Raw genomic sequence first — 12459 nt, forward strand, 5'->3', positions numbered from 1 at the left:
CAGTGCCCGTGACAGTGAACTTTGCGGGGGAAAGGTGGCACAACAGAGCACACTCCCCAGGGAAGAGCTCCAGCAGAGGGACACTCAGCGGCTCCCTCCCAGCGGGAAAGCTCCTGCCCGTCTACCCCACCGCTCAGAAGCCTATCTGGGGACGTCTGCTCCAACAACTGAAGAGCAGACCCTGCCCCTAGCAGGTGGTGACAACCATGGGGCAAAGAGAAGACCCCGCTCCACAACCAGGGCAGGGTCTGCTCACCACAACACCAGTCACACCTCCAGTCAAGGGGATTGACAGCCGACACGAAGAGGCGGCAGCCATCCATACCAAAACAGCCCTCACACCCAAAAGGTTAAACCTACGCAGGCTACACAGGGATGTCCCCACATAAACACAGACCTCCAAGACCACAGTAGATAACTGTTTTTCCTAAACTCATAGCAAGAGAAATATAAGTAAAATGAAAAAGCAGAGGAATCTTTTATATTCCCAAATATAAGAGATCAGGAGAACTTCCCTGAAAGAACAAACAATGGAACAGACCTCTTAAGCTTAATAGACACTGAGTTCAAAAAGGGTATAATGAAAATACCGAAGGAATTAAGAAAGGCTATTGGGAGAAATTTGCATGAAATATTCCCTTGGTATCTCCAATTTTCTTGAGATTTCTAGTTTTTCCCATTCTATTATTTCCCTGTATTTCTTTGCATTGTTCACTTAAGAAGGCTTTCTGATCTCTCCTTGCTATTCTCTGGAAGATTACTGTAAAAACAAACTAGAAACTATAAGGAGGAACTGGGAAAAATTAGAAAATTTATCATGAGCAAATGAGACTATCCAGGAATGTAAGGATGGTTCAACATATGAAAATAAAGTATACATCATAGTAATCAATTGAGCATGTGGGGAAACCCCCCATGAGCATATCAATACATCGGGAACAAGACAGGGAAATCTGCTTTGGTCTGAAGCTCTAGCCAGGGCAGTTAAGCAAGAAAAAGAACTAAAGGACATTTAGATTCGAAAGGAAGAGGTAACATTCTCTTCTCACAGATTACACGATTTTATATATTTTAAAAATCCCTAAAGAATAAACACACATATATACAAAGACAACTAACAGAGCTTGTAAGAGCAACAAGTTTGCAGGACACGAAGTCAAAGTACAAAAATTAGTTGTATTCCTATTTTGTTTGTTGTATTGCTTACAACAAACAATACAAAAATTAAGAAATCCATTTACAATAGCATCAAAAAGAATAAAATAATTAGGAATACATTTAGCCAAGGCAGTGTAAGACCTGTTTGCTGAAGTAAACTACGAAACATGGAAAGAAAATTTTTAAATGGCTAAAAAAATGGAACATTTCATATTCATGGTTTGGAAGACTTGTTAAGATGGCATTACTTCTTCCCCAGTTAATCTACAGATTCAGCCTATTCATGATCAGTAGAATCCTAGCTAACTCCTTGGAGAATCTGACAAGCTGATCCTAAAGTTCATATGGAATTGAAAGAGACCCTGATTAGACAAAAGCTTGAAAAAGAACAGTTGGAGAACTCACAATTCCCAATTTCAAAACTTGCTACAAATTAACAGTAAATGAAACAACATGGGACTGGCATTAAGTCCAGAACTGAGTCCAGAAATAAACCCATATTCTACAGTTAATTGATTTTTCAACAAGCGTACTAAGACCATACAATGGAGAAAAGACATCTTTTCAATAAACGGTGCTGGAATAACTAAATTGTTCTTGTTGTTCAATCACTAGGTCATGTCAACTCTTTGTGACCTCATGGACCGTAGCGTGCCAGGCTCTTCTGTCCTCCACTGTCTCCCAGGGTTTGCTCAGATTCATGTCCATCGAGTCAGTGATGCTACCTAACCATCTTATCCTCAAACAATTAAACACAGAAATACCATATAATAATGCTCCTAGGAATATATTCAAGAGACCTGAACACATGCTCACTCAAGAACTTGTATACATGTTCATAGCACTGCAACACAAGTCAATATTCATAACAGATAAAAGTAGAAACACCCAAGTGTCTATCAACTGATGAATACATAAATAAAATGTGATAATCTATACAATGAAATATTTAGCCATAAAAGGGAATACTGATACATGCCGCAAGATGGAGAAACCTTGAAAACATTATCTAAATGAAAGAAGCCAGACACAAACTGTATGATTACATTTATCTTAAATGTCCAGAATAGGCAAATTCAGAGACAGAAAGGAGATCAGTGCAGGGAAAATGGGAAGTGGCTGCTTAGTGGATATATACTTTCTTACAGGGTGATAAAAATGTATTGAATTTAGGTGATGGTAAAGCTGAAACTCCAGTACTTTGGCCACCTCATGAGTTGACTCACTGGAAAAGACTCTAATGCTGGGAGGGATTGGGGTCAGGAGGAAAAGGGGACAACAGAGGATGAGATGGCTGGATGGTATCACCGACTTGATGGATGTGAGTTTGAGTGAACTCTGGGAGATGGTGATGGACAGGGAGGCCTGGCGTGCTGCGATTCATGGAGTCGCAAAAAGTTGGACACGACTGAGCAACTGAACTGAACTGAACTGAACAGTCACTTTAAGAGCTCTTTAGTCTTTCCCTTTCTGTAGTTTTCCTCTATTGCATTGCATTGTTCATGGAAAAAGGCCTTCTTGTCTCTCCTTGCTATTCTCTGGAACTCTGCATTTAGTTGGGTGTACCTTTCTCTTCAAGAAAATTGGAAATATCAAAGGAAAATTTCATCCAAAGATGGGCACAAAAAAGGACAGAAACAGTAAAGACCGATTAGAAGCAGAAGAAATCAAGAAGAGATGGAATGAATACACAGAAGAATGTACAAAAAAGATCTCAGCGACCCGGATAACCACGATGGTGTGGCCACTCACCCAGAGGCAGACATTCTGGAGTGTGTAGTCAAGTGAGCCTTAGGAAGCACTGCTGTCAATAAAGCTAGCGGAAGTGATGGAATTCCAGCAGCGCTATTTAAAATCCTAAAAGATGACTATCAAAGTGCTGCACTCAATCAGTCAGCAAATCTGGAAAACCCAGCAGTGGCCACAGGACTGGAAAAGGTCAGTCCTCATCCAAATTCCCAAGAAGGGTAGTACTAAAGAATGTTCAAACCACCAGATAACTGCACTCATCTCCCAAGCTAATAAGGTTCTGCTCAACATCCTTCAAGCTAGGCTTCAGCATTATGTGAACTGAGAGCTTCCAGATGTCCAAGCTGGGTTTAGAAAAGGCAAAGGCACCAGAGATCAAATTGCCAACATTCACTGGATAACAGAAAAAGCAAGGGAATTCCAGAAAAACATCTATCTCTGTTTCATTAACTATGCTAAAGCCTTTGACTGTGTGGATCATAACAAACTGTGGAAAACTCTTAAAGAGACAGGAATACCAGACCATCTTACCTGTCTCCTGAGAAACCTATATGCAGGTTAAAAAGCAACAGTTAGAACCCTGTATGGAACAACTGACTGGTTCAGGACTGAGAAAGGAGTATGACAAGGCTGTTTATTTAACTTATACCAGAGCACATCACACGAAATGCCAGGATGAGTTACAAGCTGCAATCAAGATTGCCGGGAGAAATATCGACAACCTCAGACATGTGGATGATATCACTCTAATGGCAGGAAGTGAAGAGGAATTAAAGAACCTCCTGATGAGGGTGAAGGAGGAGGATGAAAAAGCCAGCTTAAAACTAAATATTAAAAAAACTAAGATCATGGCATCTGGCTCCATCACTTCATGGCAAACAGAAGGGGAAAAGGTAGAAGCAGAGACAGATTTCCTCTTCGTGGGCTCTAAAATCACTGCAGATGGTGACCGCAGCCTTGAAATTAAAAGACGATTACTTCTTGGCAGGAAAACTGTGACAAACCTAGGTAGTGTGTTAAAAAGCCACTCTCCAGACAAAGGTCCATAGAGTCAAGGCTATGGTCTCTCCAGCAGTCACACACAATTATGAGAGCTGGATAATAAAGAAGGCAGAGAGCTGAAGAATTGAGGCTTACAAACTGTGGTGCTGGAGAAGACTCCTGAGAGTTGCTTGAACAGCAAGATCAAACCAGTCAATCTTAAAGGAAATCAATCCTGAATACTCATTGGAAGGACTGATGCTGAGGCTGAAGTTCCAATACTTTGGTCACCTGACGCAAACAGCTGACTCATTGAAAAGATCCTGATGCTGGGAAAGATTGAAGGCAGGAGAAGAGGGTGACAGAGGATAAGATGGTTGGATGGCATTACTGGTGCAATGGACATGAACTTGGGCAAACTCTGGGAGATGGTGAGGGACAGGGAGGCCTGGAGTGCTGCAGTCCATGGGGTCACAAAGAGTCAGACACTTTTCTCTAGAGAAAAATCCATGCAGCAACAAATACCCAGCACAGCCAAAAATAAATAAATAAAATTATATATTAAAAAAGAAGCTGTTACACAGAAGAATATTATTCAGCCATTACAAAGGAACTCTCTGGGGGGACTTCCCTGGTAGTCCAGTGGTTAAGAGTCTGCCTTGCAATGCAGGGGACATGGATTTGATCCCTGGGCTTCCCCGGTAGCTCAGCTGGTAAAGAATCTGCCTGCAATGTGGGAGACCTGGGTTCGATCCCTGGGTTGGGAAAATGCCCTGGAGAAGGGAAAGGCTACCCACTCCAATATTCTGGCCTAGAGAATTCCATGGACTGTATAGTCCAAGGGGTCACAAAGAGTTGGACACGAATGAGCGACTTTCACTTTTCACTTTCAGGGAACTAAGACCCCACATGCAGCAGAGCAACTAAGGCTTCCGAGCCACAAACAGAGGGTCCATGTGCTGCAATGATCCCCTGTGCTGCAACTAAAACCTGATTCAGTCAAATAAATTAATTTTTAAAAAGAACAAAGGAACCCTTGGTTGACATATAATCCAGCAATCTCACTCCTGGGTCTCTATCTAGACAACACTATAATTGGAAAAGATACATGCATCCCTATGTTCACAGCAGCACTGTTCTTAAGAGCCAAGACACGGAAGCAAACTAAACGTCCACCGACAGAGGAATGGATAAAGATGTGTAATGGAATACCACTCAGCCATAAAAAAGCATGAAATAATGCCACTTACAGCAACACGGATGGATCTAAGAGATTATCATACTAGTGAAATAAGTCAGAAAGAGAAAGACAAATACCATGTGATATCACTTATCTGTGGAATCTAATGGAAGACCCATCGAGCCTATCTACAAAACAGAAACACACAGACATAGCGAACAGGCTTGTGGTTGCCAAGGTGGGTGGGGGTGGGGTGGGGAAGGATTGGGCATTTGGGATTAGAAGATGCAAACTATTGTTTATAGGATGGATAAACAACAAGCTCCTACTGCATGGCACAGGGAACGACATTTAATATCCTATGATATACCGTAATAGGAAAGAATATGAAAAAGAATGTATATATGTGTAACTGAATCACTTTGCTGTATAGCAGAAATCAACACAACATTGTAAATCAACACTTCAATAAAATAAACTGAAAGAAAAAGGAGATGCCAGAGAGCTTATTTTCCCTCCCTACCAGCTAGGGACACGGTGAGAAGGTGGTCATTTACAAGCCAGAAAGAGACAGCTCTCTTTCTGGTGGTCGACCAGAAACCGACCATCGAACACACTGGCACCCTCATCTTGAACTTCCAGCCTCCAGAACTGTGAGAAAACGTGCTTCACTAGAATAACACTGAATAAGCTTTTTGAGAACTTCTCGAGTGTCAGTCACTAATTCTCCAGGGGGAATGGAGTGAGAGGCGAGCACCTCACCCAGTGAGGTAGTGCACAAACGTCAATGGAATCCCAGCTAAGGGAACTGGACCATTCATTCTCCAAGGCCCAGATACTAAAAAAAGAGACCGTTCTCTTTTTCACTTAACATGCTATATTAGATATGTGATTGGGAATTGAGTACTACTTTGGGTTTTAGTCATGTGTTAGTAAAAAGGTATTACATTTTGCCTTGAAGAATACATTTATATATATGCACACTGAACGGTAAATTTTGTCTGCGATGTTTGGTAGGTACATTGATCCAGGTGTACCAGACCGACATTCTGCAGTAGACACCTGTGGCCAAAGGGTTTCCCATTCACCAACGACCCCACCCAGCAGTTAGGGCATGTGATTAGTCCTGGCCAATGGGCTGTGAGAAGAAATGACTGTGTGAAGCCCTGGGACACAGCACAGAAAAAGGGAAACGAGCTCTCCATGTCGGTTCTTCCCTCGTGGTAGTGTGGTAACAATGGGAACCCTCTTGTTTCTCATGTTACAGCCACAAGATGTTGGTGCTGGGCCTTGCAAGCGACTTTGTAGAACAAACCTTCCATAGATCTTCAATGGACATGAAATGCAGGCAAGTAGGAATAAGCTATTCAGATGTAACTGCAGACCTTTGTCATATTGTGCACCAGAGGGGAACAATATTAATGCTTATTGATGAGAGCTTCGTGTTGCTAACTTGAATGCCTATTTTACAGATAGTACATTTATAGTATCTCCTGATGAGATATGAGGAGTCATATCTTTATGAGTCATGTATCTCGTCCAAGTTCTATTTTCACAACAAACTTCTGGCTGTATTTGAGATGCAGTGGCCAACTGAAGCAGGTACTGTTGATGCCTAATATTGCCTAGACTCACCTTGGAGCTCACCTGCAGCTGTGGGTGGTAAGCAGCTTCCAGTATGGTTGCAGCTCCCCACTCTGAATGCCAGCTCCTCCACCTGAGGGCTGTGTGAAGCATCAGGGGAATCTGCTGAGCCATGCACAGGAGCAACTCAAAGGATAAGACAGTTAATGCCTCAGAAACAACTCCTGACAATGGGGGAAGGAAGAATGGTGGATGACTGCTCCAGCCTCCCAGCCTGTGCTGGAACAATTCTGAGATGACCTGTATAGCTCTTCAGAGGGTAATCAGAACAACTGAGCTCTAATCATGCACCATGCTAATCTGCACAATAATGACTCCTTTCTGGACTTCCCCTGGTGGCCCAGTGATCGAGACTTTTCCTCAGCTACCCATGTAGGGGACTTGGGTTTGATCCCTGATGCAGAAGGATTCAATGCGGACAAACAGCCCTTGTGAGAAGAGTAGGAACCTCTAAGCAGAGTGTTTCTTGTGAACCATCCAGCTCAGGAACCATACATTGCACTCCCTGACTCCTTGTCCACATTTCAACACACAGACTTCTAGCCCACATTCAGCAGCCATTTTGGCCAGAAGAGAAAACCAGACCTGATGCTGCTATCCATGAATTTGAATTATGAAGACTCCTGGTCCAGGATGAAATGAAAGCTTTGCTGTGTGCACCCTGCCTGACATTTGCCTTAATTTTCAGGAACAATTCGTCTCTAGCTGGACCAAGCATTTAGTCCCACTCATAGAGAGGTCCATTTGTTGCTTACACCACCTACCTACGCCATCTCCCATGGCTCCTCGTTGAGCCCCATTGGTGTTGCTGTCCATGGTTCTGATAGAAAGAGTATGCCTCTGTATTGACACCTGTTTTGCTGTCTGTGATGCTGCCTAATGGTTCTTTTTTATGCTCAGGAAAAGGCAACATTTAAAGAGCAGATTTTTGAGATACAGACTAAAATTCAACTACAAACATGAGATTTTGGCTTTTGTTGATGTATTATAGGGGCTTCCCAGGTGGTACTGTTGAATGAAGGAGACATTAAAGACGCAGGTTTGATCCCTGGGTTCGGAAGATCCCTGATGGAGGGCATGGCAAACCACTCCAGTACTGTTGCCTTGGGAATCCCATGGGCAGAGGAGCCTGGAGGGCTACAGTCCATAGGGTTGAGGCGGACACAACTGAAGTGATTCCGGACAATGTGTTATAAGATTTAGGACTCTAGCCTATGTGTCCCCATTCATGCTGAAAAGTCAATATTTTCTTGTTGTCCCATATTCTAAGAACAGGATTTAGGATTTAGCACAGCTGATGGAAAAAAGCAGAGCTAAATAGAGAGAAACCAGGGCTGTAGCTTGCAGGCTATTAATCACACCAGGGAAGCCACTATTCCTTCGGCAATCCCTGGCTTGGAACTGTCCTCTTTTTGACTTCCTATATCCTTTCTAGTAGAAAGTCCTGTGGATTCTATCTCCTAAACAGCTCTTAGATTAGGCTGCTTCATTACCTCCACCAACACTTCCATGACAATGATGATCATCACACGACCGTCACCACTCCTCTGCTTCTGCTTACCATCACTTCTTGTTGGAATCATCCCTCTAGGATAAAAACTTCCAAGTGGAACAACTAAGTGGAAGTATAGGTGTGTTATCTAAGGATTTGACAGTTGTACCAAGGAGCATTTCCATCAACCTTGTAAAAGTGGGCCAGAGCCACTTCTAGATGGCTAAAGCACTACCAGCAATACCGTTCAATTAAAAGACCAAAAGAAATACTGAGTTGGCCACAAAGTTGATCTGGATTTTCCATGTTACTGAAAAACCCAAATGAACTTTTTGGCTAACCCAGTACACTGAGAAACTAAACAGGGAGTTCTCTGGTGATCTAGTGGTTAGGATTCCACTCTTTCACTGCAGTAGCCTGGATGCAATACCTGGTCAGGAAACTGAGATCCTGCAAGCTGTGCAGTGCGCCCAAAAGTTTTTTTTTTATTTAAAAAAATGCTAATGCTGGACTTCCCTGGTGACACAGTGGATGGGAATCCACCTGCTAGTGCAGGGGATTCGAGTTCAATCCCTGGTCAGGGAAGATTCCACTTACCTGGGGGCAGCTATACCCACGTGCCACAACTGAGGCCGCACTCTTAAGAGCGGGTCTGCAGTAGCTACTGATGCCCCCATAGTGTCTAGAGCCTGCGCTCAGCAACAAGAGAAGCCACTGCTCACCGCAACTAGAGAAAGCCCTCGCAGCGCAGCAAAGCAACGAAGACCCAGCACGGCAAAAATAAACAGTAACTTTAAAAAAGATTTTAAGAAAATGCTAATGCGTATATAGGGCACTTAATACATACCATAGCTAAGGCAAGGGTATGCGGTGCTTCAAAACAAACCTGTGAGGCAGGTTCTGCTTTACAGAAGGAATAATGAGACCCAGGGAAGTCAAGACACTTGCTCAAGTTCAGATAAGACGCTCAGAGAAGGTCAGATAAAGCTTTCAGAGACTACACAGCAAGCGAGTAGCCGAGCAGGGACAGAAACCGATGTTTGTCTCCCCCTCTCCTGCCAAGGAGATTCCCCCTTTCTTACACCCTGGAGAACTGCCAGGGGTCCCTGAGAAAGCAGAGCTGGGGAAGGGCGAAAGGGACGCCTACAAGGTAGCAGGCAGCTGGAGAGGGCTGGGAAGAGGGGCTTCTGGGGCTACCGGGTCGCCATAGCGAGTGTGATGCAATGACGCCCATCGCTGCGTCAAAGGGCGGCTCCAGGGATGCGGGCACTGCGGCAGAGCCGGTCCCCACCGCCCGCGCCCACCTCGCCCCTGCAGCCTGCCGCGGCTAAGCCAGCAGGCAACCGCTGCTGCTAACCTTCCTCCGGCATCAGGACCACCGCCTGGAACCTCCAGTGACCCCTGAAAACCTCTCTCTGCCACAGGTGACCCCTGACAACCACGCCCAGGTACCGGCGGCCCCTGACAACCACTGCCAGGTACCGGCCGTCCCTGACAACCGCTCCCAGCCATCGGTAACCCCTGACAACCGCCGCCAGCCACCCCCACCCCCCACCGCGGTTCCGGAGCGCCCAGGGCGCACCATGAAGTCGGCGGTGGGCTTGCGTCGTGGCGGGTCTGGCGGCCGTGGAGGTGGGGGTGGCGGCTGGAGCGGAGGGCGCGGGGGCGGAGGCGGAGCGGGCAAGGGAGCCGGCGGCGACGGCGGCGGCCCGGGAGGCAAGGGCGGCTTCGGGGCGCGGACGCGCGGCTTCGGTGGCGGCCGGGGCCGGGGGCGCGGTGGCGGCGGAGGAGACGGCCGGGGGGACCGCGGAGGCGGCGGGCAGCTGCGCGGCGTGGCCAAGAACAAGAACCGCCGCAGGAAGAGCGTTTTGACGGTGTCGGTGGAACCGCACCGGCACGAGGGCGTCTTCATCTACCGCGGGGCGGAGGACGCGCTGGTCACGCTGAACATGGTGCCGGGCCAGTCGGTGTACGGCGAGCGGCGGGTCACGGTGACCGAGGGCGGCGAGAAGCTGGAATACCGCACGTGGAACCCCTTCCGCTCCAAGCTGGCCGCGGCCATCCTGGGCGGGGTCGACCAGATTCACATCAAGCCCAAGTCCAAAGTGCTGTACCTGGGTGCCGCCTCGGGGACCACCGTGTCCCACGTCTCCGACATCATCGGCCCAGACGGCCTGGTCTACGCGGTCGAATTCTCCCACCGCGCCGGCCGCGATCTCGTCAACGTGGCCAAGAAGCGAACCAACATCATCCCGGTCCTCGAAGATGCGCGGCACCCGCTCAAGTACCGCATGCTTATCGGCATGGTGGACGTGATCTTCGCCGACGTGGCACAGCCGGACCAGTCCCGCATCGTGGCTCTGAACGCCCACACCTTCCTGCGCAACGGGGGCCACTTCCTCATCTCCATCAAGGCCAATTGCATAGACTCCACCGCGTCCGCCGAGGCGGTGTTCGCCTCCGAGGTGAGGAAGCTGCAGCAGGAGAATTTAAAGCCTCAAGAGCAGCTGACTCTGGAGCCCTACGAAAGGGACCACGCCGTGGTGGTCGGGGTCTATCGGCCCCTTCCTAAGAGCGGCGGCAAGTAGCCACCCAGCTCGGGCTGTCCCTGAGATGTGCCCAAGGCTGCACTGTGCTCCGTGTTACCGTACATTTTCTTCGTGCAGTTTTTCTATTAAATTACATAAAGAAACAGTACCCAGGTGTATCAGTGAGGCCACATTGAGTTATCCCCACATCTCCAAATCCGCCAAACCCTAAAATAGCTAAGATACCTGGTGAAAGGGGTCCAACAAGGAGTTACAGCTTGGGGACTGTGCTTCCTCCAGCCACGCAAAATCCTGACTGTTCAGGGCCCCTCTTCACATGTACTTCCTCATCACAGGGGCTGGGGAAATGAGCTTATAAAATCATCTTTGGAAGGGGGGGGCAGTTGGAGCACTTCCTACACGATGACACGTCACGTGACCAAGCCTGACTCCAGGGAGTGGCATTGGGACTAACGCCCATCTGTCTGACTCCAAGCCAGAGTTCTAATCATAATAAATAGTCAATACTTTTCTCTTCAGGCTTCCCTGGTGGCTCACTGCTAAAGAATCCACCTGCCAATGCAGGGGACGTGGATTCAATCCCTGAGTCTGGAATATCCCCTGGAGAAGGAAATGGCCGTCCAGTTCGGTATTCTTGCCTGGGAAATCCCATGGACAGAGGAGCCTGGTAGGCTACAGTCCATGGGGTTACAAAAGAGTTGGATATTACTAAGCAACTAAACAACAACAAGTTTCCTCTTCAAGGAAGACCTTTTGCATTTGCTGGTATGTGTAATGGGGCTTCTTAGGTGACTCAGTGGTAAAGAATCTGCCTGCCAATGCAGGAGACCTGAGTTCAATCCCTGAGTCAGGACCATCCCCTGGAGAAGGGAATGGCAACCCACATGAGTATTCTTGCCTGGAAAATTTCATGGACAGAGGAGCCTAGTAGACTGCAGTCCATGGGGTGGCAAGGAGTTGGACACAACTGTGTGACTGAGCACACAGTATGTATAGTGAGACCGCCAGCCCCAAGATGGCTTTGTTACCATTACCCTTTTACACAAGAGGCAACAGAGCTTCTGAAGGTAAACTGGTTGCTCAGATTTGCACAGCCAGATGGAACTCAATTGCCGGTCTTTGGAGCTCATAATCCATGGCTATTTCTTGTACACCAGTCGGATCTTGCCTCTCCCCCACAGGGCCCATGCCAAAGAGACCGGACAAGTCCTAACAAAGACATGGATTAGGACTCTTTTGACCTCTCTATGTTCTTTCTCTCCCTCCTGATGCTACCCTTTACTTTTTTTTGGCCATGCCACGTGGCTGGTGGGAATCTTAGTTCTGTGGCTACGGATTGAACCTGGGCCCTCAGCAGTGAGACTGTGGAGTCTAACCACTGAACCACCAGAGAATTCCCCTTTTCTTAGATTTCAAAATAGTAATACAGGGTATGAAGGTAGGCTGTGAGTCCACCTAACAAAGTATTCCCAGTGCAAGGCGTAACACATTCAAAGTGGCACCACCAAGGGTCTGAGAAATACCAGGAAAATGACTCTCAGAAAGTATCTGTCTCTGAGAGGCAGTTCCTGCAGACCCTGAAGTTCAGTACATCAACTCTGGCTCTCCACACCAGCCCAAAGGAAGCAGGAGAGTGAACAACCCGAGGAGAGCTGTGAATGTTCCAAATCAGGCTTTTAAAATGGCTTTTGTTTATTCATTCACTC

The 12459-nt window shown here is 46.9% G+C and overlaps 1 protein-coding gene across 1 annotated transcript; it reads left to right on the forward strand.

The window, feature by feature from the left end:
* Window positions 1-9787: 9787 nt before the first annotated feature.
* FBLL1 (fibrillarin like 1) lies at window positions 9788-10792 on the forward strand. The gene has a single exon (XM_068981467.1). It carries the CDS (start codon window positions 9788-9790, stop codon window positions 10790-10792), a length of 1005 nt encoding a protein of 334 aa, XP_068837568.1.
* The last annotated feature ends 1667 nt before the right edge of the window (window positions 10793-12459 follow it).

The sequence above is a fragment of the Capricornis sumatraensis genome, chromosome 9, assembly GCF_032405125.1.
Source record: "Capricornis sumatraensis isolate serow.1 chromosome 9, serow.2, whole genome shotgun sequence".
Taxonomy (NCBI): Eukaryota; Metazoa; Chordata; class Mammalia; order Artiodactyla; family Bovidae; genus Capricornis; species Capricornis sumatraensis.

Bases quoted from the DNA above. Each gene is read 5' to 3' on its own strand.
- FBLL1 (XM_068981467.1), top strand. From the start codon at position 9,788: ATGAAGTCGGCGGTGGGCTTGCGTCGTGGCGGGTCTGGCGGCCGTGGA.